Source organism: Myodes glareolus, chromosome 26, assembly GCF_982192425.1.
Source record: "Myodes glareolus chromosome 26, mMyoGla1.1, whole genome shotgun sequence".
Lineage (NCBI taxonomy): Eukaryota > Metazoa > Chordata > Mammalia > Rodentia > Cricetidae > Myodes > Myodes glareolus.
In genome coordinates, this window is record NC_142051.1 from 11,786,933 (window position 1) to 11,809,734 (window position 22,802).

Consider the following 22,802-nt stretch of genomic DNA (forward strand, 5'->3'; position numbering starts at 1 on the left):
TGGGGTGTAATTTGGGGGAGGGTGCAGAGGGGAATGCCCTGACCCCTCTGACAGGATCTGGAACTTGCTGCCTGGCTGCCACCACGTCAGCAGTTTCTGGGCCCGTCTTAGATGGCTTTAGTCTCCATACTTCTTGTTCACAGAAGTCACGTGACTTCTACTCAGACCTTCACATCACCCCGTGTGGCCCTCGCTGACCCTGACCCTGTACCTTCTCCTTCATTCTGCACATTCTGCTCATTTCTGGGAACCCAGATAAATTCCCTTCCTCCAGAAGTCTGCTCCACCCTGTGCCTCACTTCCAGCCTGCTCCTCCTATTTAGCAGTGATTGAGGGGGGTCTATTCCAGGTCAGGAGTCCTAATCCTCCTCCCTGCATGCCCTGCAGAGTGGTGTGACTCTGGACTAACCCCCTGCTGCATGCCCTCAGAGGGGTGTGACTCTGGACTAACCCCCTCCCTGCTGTGCCCGGAGTGGTGTGACTCTGGACTAACCCCCTCCCTGCCGTGCCCTGCAGAGTGGTGTGACTCTGGACTAACCCCCTCCCTGCTGTGCCCGGAGTGGTGTGACTCTGGACTAACCCCCTCCCTGCCGTGCCCTGCAGAGTGGTGTGACTCTGGACTAACCCCCTCCCTGCTGTGCCCGCAGAGTGGTGTGACTCTGGACTAACCCCCTCCCTGCCGAGCCCACAGAGTGGTGTGACTCTGGACTAACCCCCTCCCTGCCGAGCCCGCGGAGTGGTGTGACTCTGGACTAACCCCCTGCTGCATGCCCTCAGAGGGGTGTGACTCTGGACTACTCTATTTAAGGGCTCTGTGCCTCCTCCTCCTCATCTGGAGACATAATGTCGCTGCCCCTTGGGCCACCTTGTGGAGTAAATCCTGGAGTCTCTGGATGCCTCACGCAGGGCCATGGCAGCCCTAGACCAGTGGACACTGCTGGAGACACTGCATCCTGCCCGCTCTGGCCCCAGACCCCTTCCCACAGACTGCCCTGGCCCGGACCCGCCAGGACCCTCACCGCAAAGTTCGCCCTCGTCTGAGCCATCTCCGCAGTCGTCTCTGCCGTCACACAGCTTGTCAGGGGGCAGGCAGACGGAGGTGTTGTTGGCACAGGGATGTGAGGGTGGCCTGCAGGCTAGGGCCTCACAGTTCTCCTCATCCGAGTTGTCCTCACAGTCGCTGTCTCCGTCACACACCCACGCTTTGCTGATGCACCGAGCTGAGGGGGGCAGGCGCAGAATGAGGAGCAGGCCTGGGCTGGGACTCACTGTGCCTAGACCCAGTGGGCTTCTCTGACAGGGTCATGGCTGAAGCGCTCTGGGGTGCGCTATGACCACAAAGCCTTTGCTGTCAAGGCCACACAGGTAACTAAGACGGCAGGAAGGAGACTCAACTCCGGCTAAGGTTTGGGCTCCCAGGGTCCTTTGTGCAGACCTGGCCCTTCCTCATCCTCCCTTCCCCACTACGCCACCGCTACTCCTTCCACCGCATCTGAGGTTCCTCCAGTCCTCTTTTCACCTGAGTCCTTGCAGCCGAACTTGACATTTGGGTCACAAACATGGGTCACCCCCTCACAGCTCTTCTCGTCACTGGAATCCATGCAGTCGGTGTCTCCGTCACAGCGCCACCGCAGGGGGATGCACAGGCCATCCAGCCGGCACTGGAACTCATCGGTATGGCAGCCTCCGGGAGGTCTGGTGGCTGGAAGACACGGGGGTGCATCAGGAGGGAGCGGCCCTCCGGGTTGGCACGGATGCCAAGCGGAGGAGGTCTGGAGCGTCCCGTGAGCCTGCTGACAGCCTGGGAGCCCTGGGAGACTGACCCATCGAGAGTCTCAGATGTCACACCGTCGGGGACTCCGGTGATCATCTTATCTAATGCCCCCTTCTCTACACTCAGGATGGAGACCGGCTAAGGATTTTGTCAGGACAGGGCTCAAATGCATCCCTCATTCACTCCATGCTCTCCGAGTGCCAGCTATGTTCTAGGCACCATCCCAGGCACTGGCAGGGACTAAGATCAAGTTCTTGCCCCGAGATACCTCAGGGCCTAGTGGAGGGAGACAGATCAAGGCTATGACTGCAGACAATGACACACTTTGTGGAGACAAAACCAGGAATGGTGTCAGTCTCGTGGGGTGACACTTCAGATGTCACCGGGGCTCTGAGCAGAAGCCATTTGAGCAGGGACAAGAATTAAGTGAGAGTAAGTAAGCTACAAGGACACCTGGAATTGCACACCCGGTGGTGTGAAGCGGTGGGAAGCCGCTGAGATGGGCCAATCGAGCCAGAGTGGGGAGGGAGTGGGTGGGAGGCAGAGCATGGGTCAGAGGTCGGTGAAGGGCTCAGAGGTCTCAGCAATTTTTTTCCAGTGCAGAGAGCTGGTATAGCCTGGGGGCAGGGCTGGGGCACAAGCTCACTGGTCCATCAGGATCGTGCTGTGCCCCATCCGAGACCGCAAGCCAGCAGCATAACGGAAATGCCACCCAAATGCAAACACTGGTCAGGTACCAGGCTGGGCCTGCCCACCGCTCCATCCTCTCTGCCATCACAGGGCTGGTACCCTCTCCTCACATCTCAACTCTCATCAACTGCCTTCCCCAGGAGAACCTGAAGTTCAGTGCGCTCTAATTTCCTTCTGGAGCTGTCTCCCAAGTGTCACCAATACGGTACCACCCACCTCCCGGTGCTCCCCACTGCCTCCCAGGTCAAGCCTGTCTGACCCTCATACCCTACTGGAAGGTGCTGCTTCTGAAGCAGCCTCATCCCCTTGTCAATGCGAGAGGCTTCTCTTCTCTGACTGCCTGCCTGGCCCAGCTGGCACCGCTGGAAGGTTCGAGTCTCCAATCTGCCTTTCGCCCCCATAAGAAGTATCACACTCTCCTATAGTCTAATGGCCAGTCAGAAGCACCTTCTCCTGAAGGGTCCTAGGCCATGCCAGCTCAGAATCACAGACTAACATTACGGCCAATCAGGTCTCTGATCCCACACGCCAGGCCCTATCTATGCTTCTCCACCTATTGCCTGCAGGAGGAAGTCCACGCAGAGGAAGCCATCGGTCCAGGTCTGCCTGGCTTGTTGGGTAACACCTGCTTCGTACAGCATGTGGGATCCCTTCCTAGATCCCCAAGTCCTTTTTAGAGATGATCCTGAAGACTGAGTCACTGTTTCCTGATCATCCTGAGAACCCCTTGGTTCTGTCTCTCAGTTGGATGCACGGTGGGTTCACAATTCTGACTCCGAGGCAGAGACTAGCCGGTGGACCATGGGCCATGTAAGGCTTGACACAATGTCAGTTGTCATGAGTTAAACTCCCGTCCCTAAAAGGATGCCAAACCACCTTACCTATCAAGATGGCCTTGTTTGGCAGTAGTGTCTTTGTTGACTGAAATCATTGGGGTAATAAAGCCTAATTAACAGTATTAATGTCTCTATAAAAAGAAAAATGTGGACCCAGGGACAGACCCACTCAGGGAAGACACTACATGAAGATGAAGGTAGAGATAGGATGAAGAATTTAGTGCAAAGGAAGGCCTAAGGTTTCCGAGATGCTGGGGACGTGTTTTCCTTCACAGGCTGGGGAGGAGCCAGCCCTGAGGACAGTTTGCTCTTCAGGACTGTGTGACAGTGTGCTTCTGTCGCTTAAGTCACTCAGTTTGTGGCTGTGGGCTACAGAAACCTTAGGAGAATAATATGCTAAACACAGTCGATTTCACAGGGGGAAAAAGGACTTTCCTAACTGTCAGAACCATCCCAAGTCTGCAGCCTTTCCCAACAGCGATGGCTAGAGCTAAGACACCAACACCCCAGAGAGAGCCTATCTCTCCAGGAATCTTGGCCTGCCCCAAGAGGCCTCTTCTGGGCTCTGGGCTACCCCCTCACTCCTTCCTTTGTAGTCTTCCTCCATTCATAGCCCAAAATGACCTTGTACTCTTCGTGACTGATCCCCCGATCCTCCTGCCTCAGCCTCTCGTGTGGTGGGATCAGAGGGATGAGCCACCAGGCCTGGTTAGACATCCTGTCAATCCAACGCTTTACCAGACACGTCCCCGCACTGCGTTTCTGTGCTTACCTCACTATCCTCCCTATCAGTGCGGCCAGGCCAGGGCTGGTCTTACCCTGCTTAGTAAGAGAAACTCAGAGGCCCACAGAGATAAGTGACCTGCCCAAGGCCACCCAGATAACAAGCTGCCGAGCTGCAGCTGAAACCTAAGGCCGCCCAACGGCCAGGCCCTCAGTCTTAACAGTGTGCGGCAATGATTTGCCGCTATCTCTTTGGCCCCAGTGGGGCCAGAGCCTCCTCAAGGACAAGAGGCAAACCTCAGCGATCCCAGGGTTCCTGGGTGCTGACACAGTGGGGCGGGTGCTGGAGGGGCTCACCCTGGTTGGTACAGTTGGCATGCGTCTCGTCGCTGTAGTCCCCGCAGTCATTGTCCCCGTCACAGGTCCAGTGCTCAGGGATGCAGCGCCCGCTGTTGCACTTGAACTGGGTGCTGGAGCAGGAGTGGCTGCAGCCAGCCTCGTCACTGTTGTCCCCACAGTCGTTGTCTGGGGGGAGGGGAAGGGGAGCGTCGAAGACTGGGTTAGCAGAGCGACCTTCTCTGTGACCTTCTCTGTGACCCCAGCGTGGCCCGCTCGGCCCCTCGTTCCCATCCACAGCCCACCCCACCCCCCACGGAGAAAAACAACAAACAGAAAAGTCACAGAAACTGCATAGACCGCAGCATGCACCATGGCCCGCAGGTGGGGAGGGTGGGGAGGGAGCTCCAGGAGGCCCCACCATTGAGTCTCATAAAGCTGAGGGTGGGGGATATTCTTTTCAGTAAGTGTGGGAACAGGGACTGCTTCCTTCTGGGGGGCTAAGTAGAGATTCCTCTGTTCTGGGAGAGAAAGGAAGCTGGAGGGTAGGTGAGAGCGTGCTGGCTGGAAAAGCTTTTATCCGACCACACCCTGAGTGTGGGCATCACCAGACACCGACACTGGTGTTAACTCCCAGGGGTCTGCCTGCAGCTGAGGCTCGGGAGTTCTCAGGTAGGCATCTGGGTGAACACCCCGCCTGCTGGGCCCTAGAGTGACGTCCCCTGGCACTGACAGGGCTCAGAGACCGAGGCTGCCAGTCCTCTTGGAGTGTGCTCCTGTCCCCCTTAACTGGATTTGTTTTTCCTCCCCCAGGTCTCAGCTTCCTCAACACCACCTCTGTCCGTCACTTCCTCTTCCCTCTGAACTACCCCTGTCTCTGCCACGTCGTTCCTGTGATTTCCACTCCTGCCTCTGCCACTTTTATCTCTGTGCGTGTCCTGGTAGCTCTGGACTAGCAAGCTTAGGAAACTGAGGCTGGGGGGGTCCTGGGGTGATGGTGCATGTGCGTCTATGCACTGACCGGCAGGCTCAGGACAGGTCTTTTCGTCAGAGCCGTCCCCACAATCCTTCTCTGAAACACAGAAACCGCCAGGGCAACCATTGGCACTAGAGACACAGCAAGGAGGAGGGTAACATGGCACTGACCCAACCCATCCTCACACGAGCCACTGGGGCAGCATGCCACAACACAACACCACACCACGCCAGACAGGACAGAGCCCGAAACAGCACACGCAACAAACAATCACTTGCATGCGTGTTTACACACACTGCGGCCCCTGTGGCTCAGGGCTGACATCACCTGGTCCATGGCTGACCTCCAGGTGTGCTTCCAAGCCTGAAGCCCAGAGCCTAGGGCATGCAGTAAGGACCCCGGGAGAGAGGGGAAGTAGGGAAAAGGCTCTAGGCTAATCCTCGAATCCTCACTAAACTTTCCTCAGCCCCTTGAATCCTGCCAGAAGGCAGGCAGCTCTGCCCTGCGGAGGCAGGAAATGATGCAAGGTAAGTAAGGCCTTCCTTCCGCCCACCTTAGTGCCCCATGGAATTTCTGGCGCATCCTCTTCTCTCCTTGCTAATCCCGCAGGGTTCCAGTGCCCTGCAGAGAGCCCCAGCTTGAGTCTAAGATCTCGCCCTTCTCCATCTGGGGCCGGGCTGTGGCTTCTGGCTTTCCTAGCAACCGCAGTAGAAGGAAGGAGGCCGGGCTTACCATTATCACAGCGCCAGTTGATGTTAATGCATCTGCCATTGTTGCAGGTAAACTGAGTCAGGGGGAAGCAGGTGGGATAGGCTGTCAGAGAGAAGGAACAGTTGAGTAGGGTCCTCAAAGCTACACGTCCTCACACTGAGCAGGTGGCGAAGGGAACCCTTACATAAGGAGGAGCCTTTAGCCAGATGCGGGTGCGAGAGGCTCCCCAGGAAACTGCTCAATCGCCCCTGCCAGGCACCAACACAAGCACTGAGGTGTCCCTCCGCCCCCCCCCCTCCGCTACACAAACCAATGCTGTGATGGTGAAGCTATTATTAGATCCTTGCTATAAACAAAACTCCTCAGAGGCCACGGGAGATAACTTTCTCAAGGCTACCAGGTGCCTCCACCAATGAGCTGCCCCTCCCCTCGGCCAGCCTGGCTCGCCTGCTGTCCCTCTTACCACATGAGGCTGACTCATCGGAACGGTCCCCACAGTCATCATCCAGATCACAGGTCCAGGAGATAGGGATGCAGCGGCCGCTGGCACAGGAGAACTGGTTGGGTGGGCAGGTGCGAGCTGGGGGGTGGGGAGCAGACGTAAGAGCTATCACCCAGTCCCTCGCTCAAGTCCTTCCCTCCCCCATCATGCTCTGCTCCCGGGCCTGCTCTGTTTGAAATGTTATTCTCTAGTGTCCCAGATCGCAGTGACTCCCTCTCCCAAGGGGTCTCTGGGATCTCTGGGACAAGGCTCCAGCCACATCTCCATCTTGAGCTGCACCTGTTTCCCTGTAAACCCAGCTCTGTTGGTTCGTCCATCCTGGCAGGGAACAGTAGACCCCCACCTCCTGTCCAGGGCCCCGTTCCTCTGCTCTGGGAACTCCCTGAGGTCTTTCTGTCTCCCCACCCATGGTGCCCGGTCCACACCTGAGCAGGTGGCATTGGATTCATCCTCGCTGTTGCCACAGTCGTTGTCACCATCACAGAGCCAGCGGTTGGGGATGCACCGGTTGTTCTCACACTTGAACCGGTCCGAGGGGCAGGTGTGTTGATCTGGGGAGGGGACAGGTCAGGGGGTCACTCAGGTCCAGGTAAGGCCATGTCCAGCGCCTTGCTGCCTGGCCACCGGGGCGGGCGGGGCGACTCACGGCACAGTGCTGGCGCCTCGTCACTGTTGTCCAGACAATCGTTGTCGCCGTCACACTTCCAGCGCTCCTGGATACAGCGGCTGTTGGCGCAGGCAAACTCGCCCGGCTGGCACTGCGGTGGGGGCACGTAGGATGGGTTCGCTGTGGGCACCACAGGAGTGTGAGGGGGAAGGTTAGACCCAGGCCACAGGACAGGTGTTAAGATTCCCTCACTTCTCTTTTGATCTCTTGTTTTTGATAGCACACACAGAGTAACTTTTCCCCTAGTGCATAATTCTCCACGAGCAAATTATTTGGTTAGAAGCGGTAACTCTTTCTCGGGCAACGCGATGTGCATGGCAATGTCTGCGTCTCCCTGCAGTCTGAGCAAAACGGCTTTCAAGAGAACCCATTACTACACACCAGAGGTTTGTGTGGACCACTGCTGACTTCCTGAACCGCCCCCGGGAGTCATCTCAGTCCCCCAAGGTCCTGTCCTGGATGCTCACAAATCCATCAGCTCCACCGCAGGACTGAAGACAGGCCCTAGATCTCTGCACGGTCCACCCCTCCTGTCCCCGCAGGGTACCTCACCATCACTGTGTGCCTTGGCGGCTAAGCAGGCCTTTGCCTGAGCTGCTGGCAACCTGGAGCCCAGACTGGAGTGTCAGCGGCCCCGACCTTTGCACTTCCCTTTCCCCACCATATTCCGAAAACTTCTCCAGGGTCCCATGGGTGCCAGTTCTCTCTCCTCCACTCCACAGGCCACTGGGCCTGGAAGTTGGTGTGATGCGCTTTGCTCTGCACAGAGCTTCTTCCTGCCTCCGCCTTCCTAGGAGTCAGCGTTGACCTTCTCAGGCCATTCTCTGTGATGGTTAAGTTTGCTCTGCTCCCGGTCCAGGGTCACTGCCTCTCCAATCATTTCTCCCTCCATTCTTAATGATGTCCACGTCCACGAAGACGATCATTACCCTGGCCCCTCTCAGTTCCACGGCCTCTGCCAATGTGCTCAACCTCCACTGGCCTCAGCCTTGCTCTCGGCTGGCTCTCTACTGACCTCTTTCTTTTCTTTTCTTTTTGAGAGAAGATCTCACTACATAGCCTTGACTGTCTTGGACTTCTCTCTGTAGACCAGGCTGGCCTGGAAGTCACAGAGATCCACCTGCCTCTGTCTCCAAGGTGTGCACCACCATGCCCGGCTACTGACACCGTTTTCACTCCTCGCACTGTGACGAGAAAATCATTCCGACTATGGGAAAGGGTAAGCAGGCGAGAAATGCAGAAGGGTTTTAAAGAAATAGACGTCGGGGTCAGGCTCTCAGGTCTGACTGCCTGTGCTAACTTGGATCTCAGTTTCTTTACTTGTAAATAGGGATGATAAAAAAAAGTCATTCCCAAAGACAGGTTTTAGGGTATATGCAAATTACTACTACACAGGAAATGTTTAAACAATACATAGTCTATGCTCAGTGAGAGTCGGCTGTGATTATGAAACACAGAACTGAAAATCACCTCCTACTGTAGAGGGTGCCTCTGCAACAGCAGAGAAATGATTGAGTAAATGACGGGACAATTTGGCTGTTAAAACGGCTGCTTATGTATTCATGGTACACAGCCAAGTGACCGAAGCAGAAGACAGGAGAGCATGTGCAGCGTGACTCCCATCATCATGCAGAGGTAAGCATGCAGAGCAGTGTCTGGGAGGATGACATCTAAGACCGTACAATTGGGGGATTTGTGCATTCTTCTTTATATTTTTATATACTGTGCATTTATTCATTTTTGCAAAGAGTATTTACTTTTATTTTAATCTCAATTGTGTGTGTGATCCTAAGAATTGAACCCAAGGCCTTACCTAGTGGCCAACATCCCTAGAGTCTACTTGTACTGAGAAAAACAAGGCTATGTAAAATCATGAGCTTGGGTCTGGAGAGGTGGCTCAGCAGCCAAGAGCAATGACTGCTCTTCCAGAGGATCCAGGTTTCATCCCTGGCACTCACATGGTGGCTGGCAACCCTTTATAACTCTAGTTCCAGGGAATCTGATGCCTCTTCTGGCCACCGTGGGCACTGCACGCACACAGTGCACAGACATACAGGCAAAATACCCACACACATAAAATAAAAGCAAATAAGTAAAATCATGAATGTGCTGGGCTTTAATCCCTACACTTGGAAGGCCGAGGCTAGCAGATCTCTGTGAGTTCAAGGCCAGCATGGTCTACAGAGTGAGTTCCAGACAGCTAGGGCTACACAGAGAAACCCAGTTTCAAACAAAACAAAATATAAAATTGTGAATGTAAGGCATGGAGGCTGTAACACAGGGGTAGAGGGATTATCTAATGGAAATGAGGCACTGAATTGATTCCCAGCACATTAAAATAAATGAATAAAGGTAAGAGAGGATATTGTGACGGATAAAAGCCAAAAGAGGTAGATGTCTAGATACACAGGGTGACAGCTATGTACAAAACAAAACAATCAACCTATGTGACTCACAACAACACAGTAGTGGCCATCATTTTCTTAATGTCCTTTTTAAATGTGTTTGTTTTTGAGACAGGGTCTCCATGCTGATTTGGACCTTGCAATTCCCCTGCCTCAGGTCCTCAGTGCTGGGATTATAAATATGTACACATTACCTAGCTAATTTACAATATTTTGCTGGTTTCATTTTTGCTTTTTTGAAAGACGGGGGCTCACTATGCAGCCATGAAACTCACTCATAGACGAAGCTGGCCTTGAACTTACAGAGGTCCACCTGCCTCTGCCTCCTGAGTGCTGGAATTAAAGGAACAGTACCACCAGACCCAGTCTACAGTATTTTGAACTGCTGTTATTTTACTCTGATAATAATGAATTCAAGTTAAAAGGAGTTAAGAACCATCTCCTTACATGGTTGTCTCCCTTCTCACTCATTTGACCTGATTTTCACACTCTTTCAAGTCTCCACTTCCAGTCTGCCTTTAGCCCCAGAGTCTCCCTGAAGCCCATCTCTTGCTTCCTCTCAGCCCTACAGGGTCTCTCTTTGCCTCCTGAGACCAGAGCGTTCCCGTGGTCATCCCTCCTATGTGGCATTCTCCTGCAGGAGCGACCTTCCCATCCTTGCCCCCAGCCAGGCCCCTCATACCCAAGCAAGTGACGCCATCTGTATCCAACACCTGGTCTTCGGCACAGGCGCACTGGCGGCTCCCAGGGGTGGCGAGGCACAGGCTGCTACAGCCTCCATTATTAACCCGGCATTTGTTGGTACCCACTGCAGGAGAGGGGAGGACAGGGATGGGCAGCAAGGTTAAAGAACAGAGCACAGAAACTGAGGAGACATAAGAGGAAGTCAGGAGAGGAAGATCGTGTTGAAACAGAGAGAACACAGTCATGGAACAAGAACTGAACGGGGAACAGAGTAGAAGGACTTCTTGGAAGCCTTGGGTATCAGAGCCTAGGGTTCCATCCTGCCAACTCCCTGTCCCTAACCTATCCCAAGCGAGTACCTTGCTGCTGCTGGGCATCGTACATTCGGATCTCAAAGATAGGAGGCCGCTCGCTGCGCAGAAGGGTCACGGTAGGGGGTGCACCTGCTGCACCCCGTTCCAGGCGGTAGACACTGCCACTCCGGTACTCGGTCCAAAAGAGGTAGTTGCCATGGTGACACAGGCCAAAGGCATGATTCAATTCAGGACCCTCGTATACAATCTGGAATGGAGGGGATGTTTCTGAGGAGATGGGGGTCAAACAGAAATGCCTAAGGATGCCTGGGGCCCTGGTAATGCTAACTCCTACAGGTACCCAGAAAGGATGCCACAGTGTCCTCTCCTGGGGCCGTTTATACTCCTTTATGGCGCGTACGTGCATGCACGCGCACACACATACACACACACACAGAGCAGCCAGTACTAAGGGTCAAGCTGTGATGGATACTAGGAACAGATTTGCCCCTGAGTACCCACTGTCTTGTGGAGGGCATATGTGGTGATCTGGGGGAAGAAGAACCAGAAGGAGCTGGGTAGGTTCCCAGGGAGCAAAGGCTCGGGAGTAGAGGTCTTACAGTGTGTGCTAGGAATCCCAAACTGTCTACTGTTGCTTGTTCGAAGAGTGTTGGGATGTGGAGAGTAGAAGACACAAGACCACAGAGGTAGCCACGAGCTGTATTGTGAAGGAACTGATACACCGAAGACTTTGATCCACACGCCCAAACACAAACGCAACTCTTGAAGTACAAAACCATACAAGTGAACAAATGTGTACATATGCTGTCCCTAGGAGCTCACGCTTCGGTGCATGGCTACACCACACTGTGTTGTGTATGTATGTGTAAGAACAGAGGTGCATACACAGGTGTGAATGTGAGCAGTCAGAGACAGACAGACATTCTCAGATAAACACACGATACACAAACACACAGGTGTACACACTTATGGAGCCATGAGTAAACATATAAGCAGCACACAGGCCTGGACACACAGACATCCACATTCTCATGGAGTTTCCTGCATAGGAACAGGGGTTAGCAATGCACACATGCCTGCCCACCTTCCGGTCGGTGCCATTGAGCAGTATGGTCTCGATTCGATCATAGAAGGCATCAACCCAGTAGAGGCGTCCAGCCGGGATATCCAGGCTTAGCCCATTGGGCCAAAGCACTGTCTTGGAGGTGACAAAGATATCTCGGTGTGAGCCGTCCATCCAAGCCCTCTCCAGACGCCCTCGCCGGCTGTCCTTGGGGTCCTCCTCCCAGTCTGTCCAGTACATCCACCTGTGGACAGTGACTGGTCAGCACCACACGGGTCACCCTTGCCATCAACAGTCCCTCCTGTGAGTCTAAGCATTAGGAGACGTCCAGAACTCCCCCCAGTGGTCTCTCTGAGCTGTTTATTCCTGAGACACACACGTTGCACTTACTCTGGCCTCCATCCAACAAACACCTGATGGGTGCCTACTGTAGCTGGCAAGCCTCTGGCAGACCAAGGTTCCCCACCCCTCGGGAGCGTGCACCCCACAAGAAACAAGTCACTTCAGAAGGTTGTGTCAGAGAGTGTGATAAAATCAGGAGAAAAATTAAAAGTGACGGGGCGGGGGTGGGTGGGTGGAGAGAAGTCGGGCAGCAGGTAGGGGCCAAGAGAGAGTGAGGACGGCTTCTCCAAGCCGCAGTACTGACAAGAAACTGAATCTGCTGCTAACTGCCTTGTGGACAGTATATAATGGGGAGAGAACTGCTGGGTATGGGAAGATGTTGGCCAACAAGCACTGGGGCAGGCCCAAAGGCTAGGGCGTCGTGGGGCCAAGGGGAACCAGCAGAGAGCTCTGTACTAGGAGATGAAGAAACAGACTTCCGGTACGTATTACGGTTTCATTCTCTGCCCTTAAGATGGACAAACGCCTGTCCTCTCTCCCAGGCTCCCATTCCTGCTTCAGTGGCCTGCCTGCCTCCCCACACCCCCACACTCCCTGCATTGCAGTTTCCCTCCCCCAGTTCCCACTTCCCCAACCCAAGGCCTGGGCACACTCACCCATTGAGCGGATCCACTACAATGGCCCTGGGGTGTGTCATCTTGCCCTCAATTAGAGTCTTTCTAGTCTGGGCAGCTTTCTCCAGCCTGGCCACGCTAATGGTCTTCTTGGGGCCGTCATCTGTCCAATAAAGATTGTCTCCCATCCAGTCCACAGCCACGCCCTCCACATTGTGAATACCTGGGGTGGGGGTGGGGGGGTAGAGAGAGTGATGAGGGCGCACGAAGCAGGGAGAGATGGGGGCCAGGCAGGGAACTAGAGCAGGAAGCACCTGCTGCCCTGAATGGTGGGTAGAGGGGGAAGAGAGGCTGGGGAGAGACCCTCTAGGTTGTCATATTTGTGTTGAGTCAATCTCTGAAAACAGCACGGGGCAGCCAGGGAACTATGTGATTGATGGAGGCTCTCGAATGAGGGCATGTCTGGGCCTGTGCCTAGGTAGACAGCTGAGGCAATACACACCGGCTACTTGAACAAGTGTGACGCCACGTCCTCGGCCTAAAAACCCTGAGCTCACAAAATGAATAAATTAGGAAGTGACTTTTCCCTTAGCCAAAGGCTTCATCTTAAGTATCCCCCTAAATAGCAGTTCCCCTGGTAAAGGGAACCCCAACCTTTTCCTGACTAGGAGTTACTTCTGATTTCCACACAGTCTTATGATTGCTGACTGCCAAGGTTCTCTGAGTTGCATGGGGGATGGGGAGCAAGGCTCAGGGTAGTGACTGGTATCAGTCAGATCGATTGGTTGGGGAATCAGATCCCGGGGCCCCAAAGTACACATCTGAGGCAAAATACACATAGCCCAGAAGCCTCCATAGGGCGGGTTCTGATGATACTCCATGGGGGCTCTGCTAAAGTAGGTCAGACCCAGACACGGTTTTCTCAGGCCACATAATAGTGTAGGTTCCCGTGGCTATGAGATTCAGCTACACAAGCCACGTGCCCTATCTGCCTGGCAGGCCCAATTCAGGCCCGATTCTGGGCCTTGCTCAGGCCTCTCCTGGCTGTGTGCTACCCACAGCTCCAGGGCTCTGAGCCAATGGCAGAGACCCTACGTTTTCCCAAGGGCTGGCAAAGGCAGCCCACACTGCCTAACCCATCCATCCTCCTGACTCTTTTGGGCTCAGCCAAGAAGGAGGTCATGGAGGGGTCAACCTGTCTATCCCCTCATCTCCATGCCAACCAGCCCAGCCAGCCAGTCACAGAAGACTCTTCACGCTGCGAGGGAGATGTGTAAGCCTCTGATGGCTTCCTGACTCAAGCGCCACATCCCTCAGAAGCGCCACCCACACCTTCCTTCTGACGCCCTCACCGTCCTTCAGGATGGTCTCTCTCTCAGTGCCGTCGATCTTCTGACGGCCAATGAGGTAGCTGGTGGTGTCAGCGAAGTAGATGAAGCCAGTCTCTGCGTGGAAGTCCAGAGCCCGTGGATTCATAAGGTTCTCAATGGGGATCATGTGCTCATCCGGGACCTTGGCCCCCATGTCCATGCCTCTGATGATGCCCGGTCGGCCCTTGCCATACACGAGGAACAGTTCGTGCTCAGGCTCTAGGGCAAGCACAAAGGGCACAAAGTTAAACACACACACACACACACACGCACACATGTACACATGCACACGTGCACACATGTACACATGCACACATGTACACATGCACACACACATGTACACATGCACACGCTCACACATGCACACACTCACACGTACACACATGTACACATGCACATACGTATACATGCACACATGCACACACTCACACAAGCACATGTACACATGATCACCCCCCAGCTTGGAGTCTGGGTCTGAGGAGCAGCAGTGTGTTGGGTTTGTTGCATCAGGAGACATGGAGCAGACGGGGCTGAGTCAGTCAAAGAGAACACAGGAGAGCATGCTCAACAGTAGTCTTAGGGCTACTGTGTCCTGAGGTTTGACACGTGGGATGGGAGGTCAGAGAAGGGAGGCTCGATGTCACTTTAATATCTCTTAGTAGATTTAGTAGGGAGATTTGGGCCCTAAGAGGAGGACTATCAAAATATATTGGAATCTAGTCACCTTCCACCACTTCCTCTACCACCATCCTAGCCTAAACCACATCACTCTTACCCACGCTGTGGAAAAAGCCGCCTGGCCTCTTCCCTGTGGCCCAGTTTCTGCCCAGCACCGAATAAGCTTACACAGTATGAACCCAATCACACCATTTCTCTCCATAGGGGCCTCAGCCCAGCGAGCAGCTTTGCTTCTCCCTTCGCTCCCACCACTCAGCCCCACTGGTCTTCTAGGTACACCACGCCCTGCACTGGCCTCAGGGCCTATGCACCGTAAGCTCCCTCCTCCAGAACCATTCTTTCCTCAGGTTAGTCATATGACTGGCTGCCTGACTTCATCCACAGAGAGCATGGCTTAGACACGGCGTCCTCAGAGAGGCTCTTGCTGCCACACACCCTTCACTGCCAAAAGAGCGTCAAACACCCAGCGTTTTGCTAGATACCCGTACAGTGAATGAATGGGTAATAGGAAGCATGCTGCTCTTGGATGCGGGCTCCTTACATCTCCACCCTTTGCTTCACTGCATCTCCAGAGGCATGGGTCGCAGAGGAACATCTGAGGACCCACCCCCACACCCAGCAGGCCCACGTACCCAACCCTCCCTGTCACTCACTCTTGCAGGACTTCCCGTCACTTCCCAGGCTGAAGCCAGAGCGGCACCGGCAGGTCCTTGCCTTGTGGCTGTTGGCTAGCAGGCAGATGTCGGAGCAGCCACCTGGCTTCCCATACTGATCATTCTCACAGGCATGACTCCGCACTAAGGGCAGAGTGGAGAGCTGTCAGCACCCCGCAAGGCTCTGCTCAGGCCATCAGAGTGGGTCTTCATTCTGGCCCCATTTTAGACATTGGAAGCCACAGGACTAATATCCCATTGCCCTGCCACAACTTAGATTCAGGAACAAGGGAACTTGGGGCATGGAGAGACAAGGAGATTTGTGGGAGAAGCCAGGGTTGGTAGCTTGGGGTAGGTGCCTAGAAACACTCCTGATAAGAAAGAATAACAGCTCCCGAGAAGAACTGTGATCTGGGAGCTTAGAGTCCTGTCAGGGTGAAGCCAACTTGGGAGGGGACATGGAACCCACTCACCTCGGGGCTGACGCCTCTGGTGGTAGATGTGCAGGGCGCCACCCTTGTCCACACGGGTGACAACCTGGTACTCAGTGCTGTTGAAGCGGTTCACTCGAATCACGCTGGTCTTCTGCTGGGTGTTAGCATTGTCCGAGTTGGTGGCGTACAGGTAGTTCTCAAACACGGTCAAGCCGTACAGGTGCTCAATCTGGAATGGCAGGCAGGGTTGGTCAGCGAGACAAAAGGGATGCTTTCTTCGCCCAGCAGGACTGTGGCTTCCGCCCACTCTCTACCATCTACTCTCCCAAGTCCACCTTCCGGTTTTATTTAACTCGATGCTAAATTTTCGACTCCTCTGTTCTGGAAAGTATCTGCCAAGTTCCTGCTCATCCTTCCCAAAGCACCTCTTTAAGGACTGTCTGGAGCTTTCCTAGGAGATGATACCCCTTGCGCTCTGGCTCTATGCTGCTACCCAGCACCTGGGTGCTGATCGGTGGACCATGTCACCTCTCTGTGGGTGCTGCGGCTACCCAGCACCTGGGTGCTGATCGGTGGACCACACCACCTCCCTGTGGGTGCTCTGACGATTTTCAGCTGAGTTAGACTAGGGGCCCTAACCTCTGTGGACAGGGCAGCCTGATGCAGCTTCTGGGGGGGACTGAGTACACACACGTGTCCCAAGGAAGCCTATAGTAGCCAGCTGCTTTAATTTGCCTAAGATCAGGGTTTGTGGTCTGTGAGACTTTCAAGCTTAAAACCAGAAGAGTTCCAGGCAAAACCCCAGGGACGGTCGCTCATGCAAGTTACGCCAGAATGGATGTCCTACTGCTGAGCGGCAAGACCTCCTGGCTGGGATCAAGCGCTTGCTGCCCAGTTGTGTAACCTCTGGCAAATTACCAAACATCTTTGAACCCCGCTTTTGTCAACTGCCTGCTCATCTCCTGGGGGCTATTTTAAGCATCAAATAAGAAAAAGGAAGTAAAAGGTGCCTTTAAGTGATTGTTCCCATCAGAATGGAAGCTATATCCTCCCTCTCTTCTCTCCCATTCCTTCTGGCTCCACTCCCACCAGAAGATGCGAGCTCCCATACTGTCCACACTTACTGGGAGTCCCCTGCAAAGGACACCCCCCCTCACCGGAAGAATCTGATTAATGGTTCCCCAGACAGAAGCTCCCTCACCAGGATGCCTTGGATGATGGTCTGCCGGCCCTTGCCCTCATAGTCCACCACCTCAATGTAGTCTAGGTAGGCATCCGCCCAGTAGACGAGGCGGCTGACCAGGTCCAGGGTGATGCCATGCGGGAATACGATCTTGCTATCGACCAGTTTGGTGCGATTCTGCCCATCCATGTCACAGCGTTCCACCTTCGGAATCTGCCCATAGTCAGTGAAGAATACCTTCCTGTGGGTGCACACGTGTTAAATGGGGTGCAGTCACTGGGACCCCCCTTTCCCACGATAGCTTCTGCCTCATCTGTCCAGAATCAGAACCCTGGTCTGCCATTCTCACCCCATGGCAGGGTCCAGGGCGATGCCTTTGGGGTTGTAGAGTTCCAGGTCTAGCAAGGTGACACATGTGTCCCCATTCCGGTTGCAGACGAAGATCCTGTCATCGATGTCATCCACAAAGTAGAAGTTTCCTGTCAGCCAGTCGATGGCCATCTGTTCCACATCTGGGGAAAGAATGAAAGAGCTCTGTGGGCCGGGCCCTCCCACAGGTACCCATCCCTCCGGTGAGCAAGCCTTCTCTGGGGCCTGATCCTCCCCTAGCCAGTCAATCACCTTCCCCTGAGCTCTGTGGGTGTCACAAGCACAGTCCCATCTCCCCCAAGTATCTCATCACCCCCAACCCCCATCCTGGGCTCAGGGTTGTCATAAGCATGGGGGACTAGGCAAACATTGGCTGACTGACAGACTATTCCACTTCTAATCCAGCCTTCAACGGGAAAGAGCTATCTTCTAGTGCCAAAAGGCAGGAGGGTAGATAGGCCTACCGACTCACCCCAATATTTTCTTTTTAATTTGCTTTTGCTGCTTGAGATAAGAACACCATAACTAATCGAGACAGCACGTATCTTTGGTTTGGGCCAGACTTATATTCACTTTCCATGGTAAGTCTAATTATCTCCTACTAACAAGAAGTACTGGCTGGAGGCTGTACATGTTGCATAAGTTAAAAAAAAAATGAAAAGCAGAATGTTCATAAATGAACTCAGTTTGGAGGAAAATATTTCAAAATATTAAGTTCATACAGCACAACACAAGATTGCTGACACAAGGTTGGGAGTCAGAAACATGCGTCGAATGTCCCCTCATGTCCCTGTCTCTTCTGTGTTCTCATTGCTGAATACCCTCCTCTGCCAGGGAAGCCCAGAGAAACAGAGTTCAGGAGGAGGAGAAGATAGGACCCTGGATAAACTAGGAGAAACAGAGACAGAAAGAGGAACTTCCGAGCGGCTGCCATGGTCACTCTAAGCCATGAAGGGCCATAGAAGGGGGGGTGGGGACAAGGATGACCTTTGCCTCCTTCCAACACAACCTGGCTCCCATGCCCCCCACTGACACCTTTCTGACACCCTCAGAAGTAAGGCCTCTCCAAACCAGAAAGTTCCTAAGGCAGAGATTTTTATCTGCCCTATTTCAACAAGAGGTAAAGACACCTTTTCGCTATTTGCCTTTGGCTGAAGCTTATCCTACGCTATCCACACTCGACCAGGTAGGGATTCCTCTACCTCACAGTTACAGGCGTAACTGTGGGCTCTGCTCAACTCCTCCCCAACCCTCACCCCTCCTCCCCAGAGGGATTCAGGAGCTATTTCTTAATAGTGGGAGGGGGTAAAAGGAATAGGAACATGGCGCCCAGGGAAGTTGGCTGTGTCGGAGTCATTGACTCACAGTCACAGGACTGAGGCTGAGGGGGAGGGGGAAGGGAGAGGCATCACTGGAGGCTTTCATAAATGGTTTCCTCTTCAGGTCCCCTCTAGTAAACCCCACCCTGAGACGACTGAAGGAAGCGGTCACAGGGGTGAGGTTATCACAAGTGCCGGCACAGATCCAAACCTAGCTACTTTGTCCTCTGGGCTCCCAGGACTACCCCGTCTTGGGGAGCGGGGCAAAGGCGCATGAGAAGGCCAAGGTCGTAGAGGAAGAAAGCTCGGTGTAAGAGTTAAAGGCGACGGAGCTGCCCCACACACGGTTGCCACAGAGAAACCAGATTAAAATGAAACCGCTGGGCCACCTCCAAAGGAAACTGCAGTCCCAAAGCAGGGACATTTCTGCGGCCCCATGCAGCCAGCAGGGCAGCTAAAAACCAACAGGGCTGTGTGCCCTTTACTTGGTGGGCACTGCGGGGGTCTGGGGGCCACTGGCATGTATGCAAAATTCATCAGTCAAATCTTGTTTTCCCAGCACCAGCTGGCACAGATGGCCTTCTCTCCAACTTCCTCAGGCTTCCTGAGTCACTGCCCAGCCCCTAGGACTGACAACACCCTGGCCCTGCTCCCCCATCCACCCTTGGCAAGAAGGGAAGAGAAGAACCCTGCAGAGATCTGATGCCCTGCTCCCAGATGCAGCTCCATACTCAGTCCAAGCATCGAGATGGGGCGACCTGCCTGAGTGGGAGCCCCTCTCCTGGCCTGCACTCCCTCCCACCTCTGGGAGAGAAGGGTGGTCACAGTTCCTGCTCTCATATATTTGTCCTTGGCTGGGTTCCCCTCACCTCCCCAAAGGTCAAGCAGGGTCCCATTCAGCAGGCCGGTAAGGAATTGGCGAGAAATGACGTCCCTGGCCAGCCTGGCCTCCCTTTGGTATTTTTGCAGCTGGAGATTATTAGCCGTAAGCAAACTCCTTTGTTATACAACCCCCCCCCCCTCCACACAGACATTATTTTCCTCTCTCCTAAAGTTCAGATTCCTCTGCCTCCCCCCATCCCCAGCAGCCACAGGCCACCACTCCAAAGCGATGCAGAGAGGAAGTCATACTGGGATTATCATTCCTCACTGCCCACGAGCAGTCTCTGGGGCACTGGCCTGGGTCCTATAGTTTGGGGTTCAGGTGGAGCCCTGGGCTTGTGTCTACAGGAGCTGAGTATTCCTGCTTCATAAATCTAGATGGTGAAAGCTAGGCATGGTGACAAACATTTGAATATGATCCCAGCGCTTAGGAGGAGGAAGAAAAAGGAGGGTCAGGAGTTTAAGGCTAGCCTTGGCTACTTAGTGAGTTCCAAGGCCAGTAGGGGATGACAGAAGACTTTTGTCTCAAAAAACCAACCAGGGGCTGGAGAGATGGCTCGGTGCTTAAACACTTGCCACTCATCTGGGGACCCTGGGTGTGGCTTCCAACACCTATGTCAGGTGGTTCACTGCCACCTACACCTCCAGCTCCGCACACACGATGCCTATAAACTCACACAGGCACACAAAGAGACACCTCAGTTAAAAGCGAACAAAGAAATCTGAAACAAGCAACTAACCCCCACCCAACCAAACTAAACTAACAATATAGCAAAACCGCCTGCCGGGAGGAGGGATCCTGTCCTGAGGGAGGAGTTTGGTGGGGGTCTAGGGAAAGGAGGTTAGGACTTGAGAAGGCTGAATGAGTCAGGAAGGAAGACCACAGCCCGATTGTGTCATCGAAAGGGACTTTCAGTTCCAGGGCCTAGAATAGAGCTGTGTGTAGAAGTGCTTAGCTCCTCTGTAGCCCCAGCCCGAGGCTCAGCACACACAATCCTGTTCTTCTCGATGTCTCCATCATCCACATCGCCCAAGAGGCATTTCTTAAGTAGTGTCCCCAGAAGATCCCAAGAAGACACTAGTTTAAGTTACTTTCTGTAAAATAAGGGAATCTGGGTACAGGAAGGAGGTTTTTATATCTTCAGAAAATAGCTCCAGACACATCCACATCCCCAAAGATCACAGAGCACGCACCAAGTCCCTCAGTGATGAATGAATCCTATTATACTGGGTTCTGGTCCTTATTCTAATTCGTTCCCCCCTGGTTCCAATGCTCTGTTCTGCCCTAGGATTGGATGGGCTCTGAATACTGGTTTGAATTCCGGTTCTGCCACCTCCGGACTGGAACTACAGGCAAGTTAGTCAAAATTGTTTCCTCAACAGTAATATGGGATGGTCCATTCAGGACATGCAGCATGCGGCACTGAACCCCTGAACCATGACCTATCCCTACCATACTCCATCCCTGCCACACTCCACCCCTACACACTCCATCCCTACACACTCCACCCCTGCAACACTCCACCTCTGCCACATTCCACCCCTACAACACTCCTACCACACTCCACCCCTGCCACACTCTACCCCTACCATACTCCACCCCTGCCACACTCCATCCCTGCCACACTCCATCCCTACACACTCCACCCCTACAACACTCCACCCCTGCCACACTCCATCCCTACCATACTCCATCCCTACAACACTCCACCCCTGCCACACTCCACCCCTGCCATACTCCACTAATACCACACTCCACCCCTGCCACACTCCACCCCTGCCATACTCCACTCCTACCACACTCCATCCCTGCCACACTCCATCCCTACCACACTCCATCCCTATAATACTTCACCCCTGCCACACTCCATCCCTGTGTTATAATCCATCCACACCACCCTCTTCCCTTACCCAATCATTCCCACGGGTTCCATCAACCTACGGTCTCCTGACTAAAGGTGGGTACCGGGATGGGGAGGGCGTATGTGCAATAACTGTTGTTCTGATGGGGGGGGGGGTATCCGGCAACTACAGCTTTCCTTCCACATCTCCTTCCACATCTAAGGGGAGACTGAGACTGCCCCCAGAGTGGAGCTGCCCTGACAGGAAGTTCTCCCTACATGGAGGAACTTCCTCTATAGGAAGAAGCTTCGCCTACACAAAGGAGCTCTCTGTGCTGGACAGAATTTAACCAACTGAAAGTACCTTTCCCTACTACAGGGCCCAGTGACCCCAGGAACCCCTTCATCATGACTTCCAGCTAACCGCAGATGCAGGAGAGCAGGCACTATTCTTACATTTCCTCCCTGGTACCAGACACACATGTATTGATTGGTTTAACAAGTATTTACTGAATACCAAGGCTTTGCTCTGCTATCCTAAAGCCAGGACATCTTTTCCCTTCCCTTCTCCAGCCTTGGAATACCCCAGGACATTGGCAGAGGATGGTTTGCAATCCCACTCAGGGATCTGGCCAGGGAGGCGGGGCTGGCAGGTTTTACTAAATAACATGGCCTCATGTTCCTGTTTGCTACCAAATCCTGACTTCAGCTCTTGCTTGTCGTCGTCTCCCCCCCCCCCCCCCGCCTCAGCAGTAACTTATTCCCCCCAGCGCCTTTTCCTACCCCTGCTTGGATCCCGTGGATGAAATGCCTGGATTCTGCTCTGCCTGACTTAGGGTCTCTGCATGATTGAGAAATTCTCCCTGGGCTCTGAAATGTCTGTCTTGCTTAAGTTACTTCCTTTGGCTTGAAAACAGGGAGGACAGAGCTGGGGGTAGGCTGGCTGGGGAGGCAACTTCAAGGAGACAGCGGGGGAGGAGAGGGCGAGACTGGATCCAGGCCCGGAGACACAGGGCTGGTGCTGGCCAGGAGAGGAGGAGCAAAAAGGGGCTGAAGGGAAGGAGAAGCTGGAGAGCCAGGATGGGGGTGGCGGAGGACAGGGTGGCTAGACCTCCCCGGATCACAATGCCCTGTGGGAGTCAGAAAGGCCAAAAGGAGGGGATGCCTTCATGTATAAACTCTGGAAATGTTCCATTTTCTTTTTTTTTTTTTTTTTAAAGATAGGATCTCATTCTTAGCTCACGCTGGTCTGGGATGTACTAATAAGTCTCCTTTCTACTTCTGCCTCCCAAGTGTTGGGACTGCAGGTATGAGCCATGATGCTCAGTTTCTGAAGTATTCTGTAGACTTAGCACAGAATGGAGAAGGGGTAAGGACACAATCCCCCAATTCCCTTTCATCCCATCACAGACCCGAGGGTGGGGTTGCTGTTTGTC

At 53.8% G+C, this 22,802-nt stretch overlaps 1 protein-coding gene across 2 annotated transcripts in view; it reads right to left on the reverse strand.

Annotated features, from left to right (window-relative positions):
• Lrp1 (LDL receptor related protein 1) overlaps window positions 1-22,802 on the reverse strand; it is an 80,901-nt gene that overhangs the window by 37,364 nt on the left and 20,735 nt on the right. The window contains exons 1-17 of one of the 2 annotated variants that reach the window (XM_087902011.1): window positions 17,577-17,611; window positions 17,305-17,467; window positions 16,974-17,196; window positions 15,812-16,001; window positions 15,339-15,482; window positions 13,990-14,226; window positions 12,680-12,860; window positions 11,703-11,925; window positions 10,664-10,865; window positions 10,303-10,428; window positions 7,195-7,335; window positions 6,974-7,099; window positions 6,510-6,626; window positions 6,068-6,148; window positions 4,381-4,548; window positions 1,520-1,702; window positions 1,020-1,220 (exon numbers count right to left, since the gene is read on the reverse strand). In XM_087902011.1, the coding sequence (XP_087758137.1) occupies window positions 1,020-1,220; window positions 1,520-1,702; window positions 4,381-4,548; window positions 6,068-6,148; window positions 6,510-6,626; window positions 6,974-7,099; window positions 7,195-7,335; window positions 10,303-10,428; window positions 10,664-10,865; window positions 11,703-11,925; window positions 12,680-12,860; window positions 13,990-14,226; window positions 15,339-15,482; window positions 15,812-16,001; window positions 16,974-17,196; window positions 17,305-17,456 (2,695 nt within the window). In that variant the 5' untranslated portion in view covers window positions 17,457-17,467; window positions 17,577-17,611. Of the gene's footprint in view, window positions 1-1,019; window positions 1,221-1,519; window positions 1,703-4,380; window positions 4,549-6,067; window positions 6,149-6,509; window positions 6,627-6,973; window positions 7,100-7,194; window positions 7,336-10,302; window positions 10,429-10,663; window positions 10,866-11,702; window positions 11,926-12,679; window positions 12,861-13,989; window positions 14,227-15,338; window positions 15,483-15,811; window positions 16,002-16,973; window positions 17,197-17,304; window positions 17,468-17,576; window positions 17,612-22,802 lie in introns of those variants that run through there. The other variant, XM_087902009.1, reaches the window with a different exon arrangement.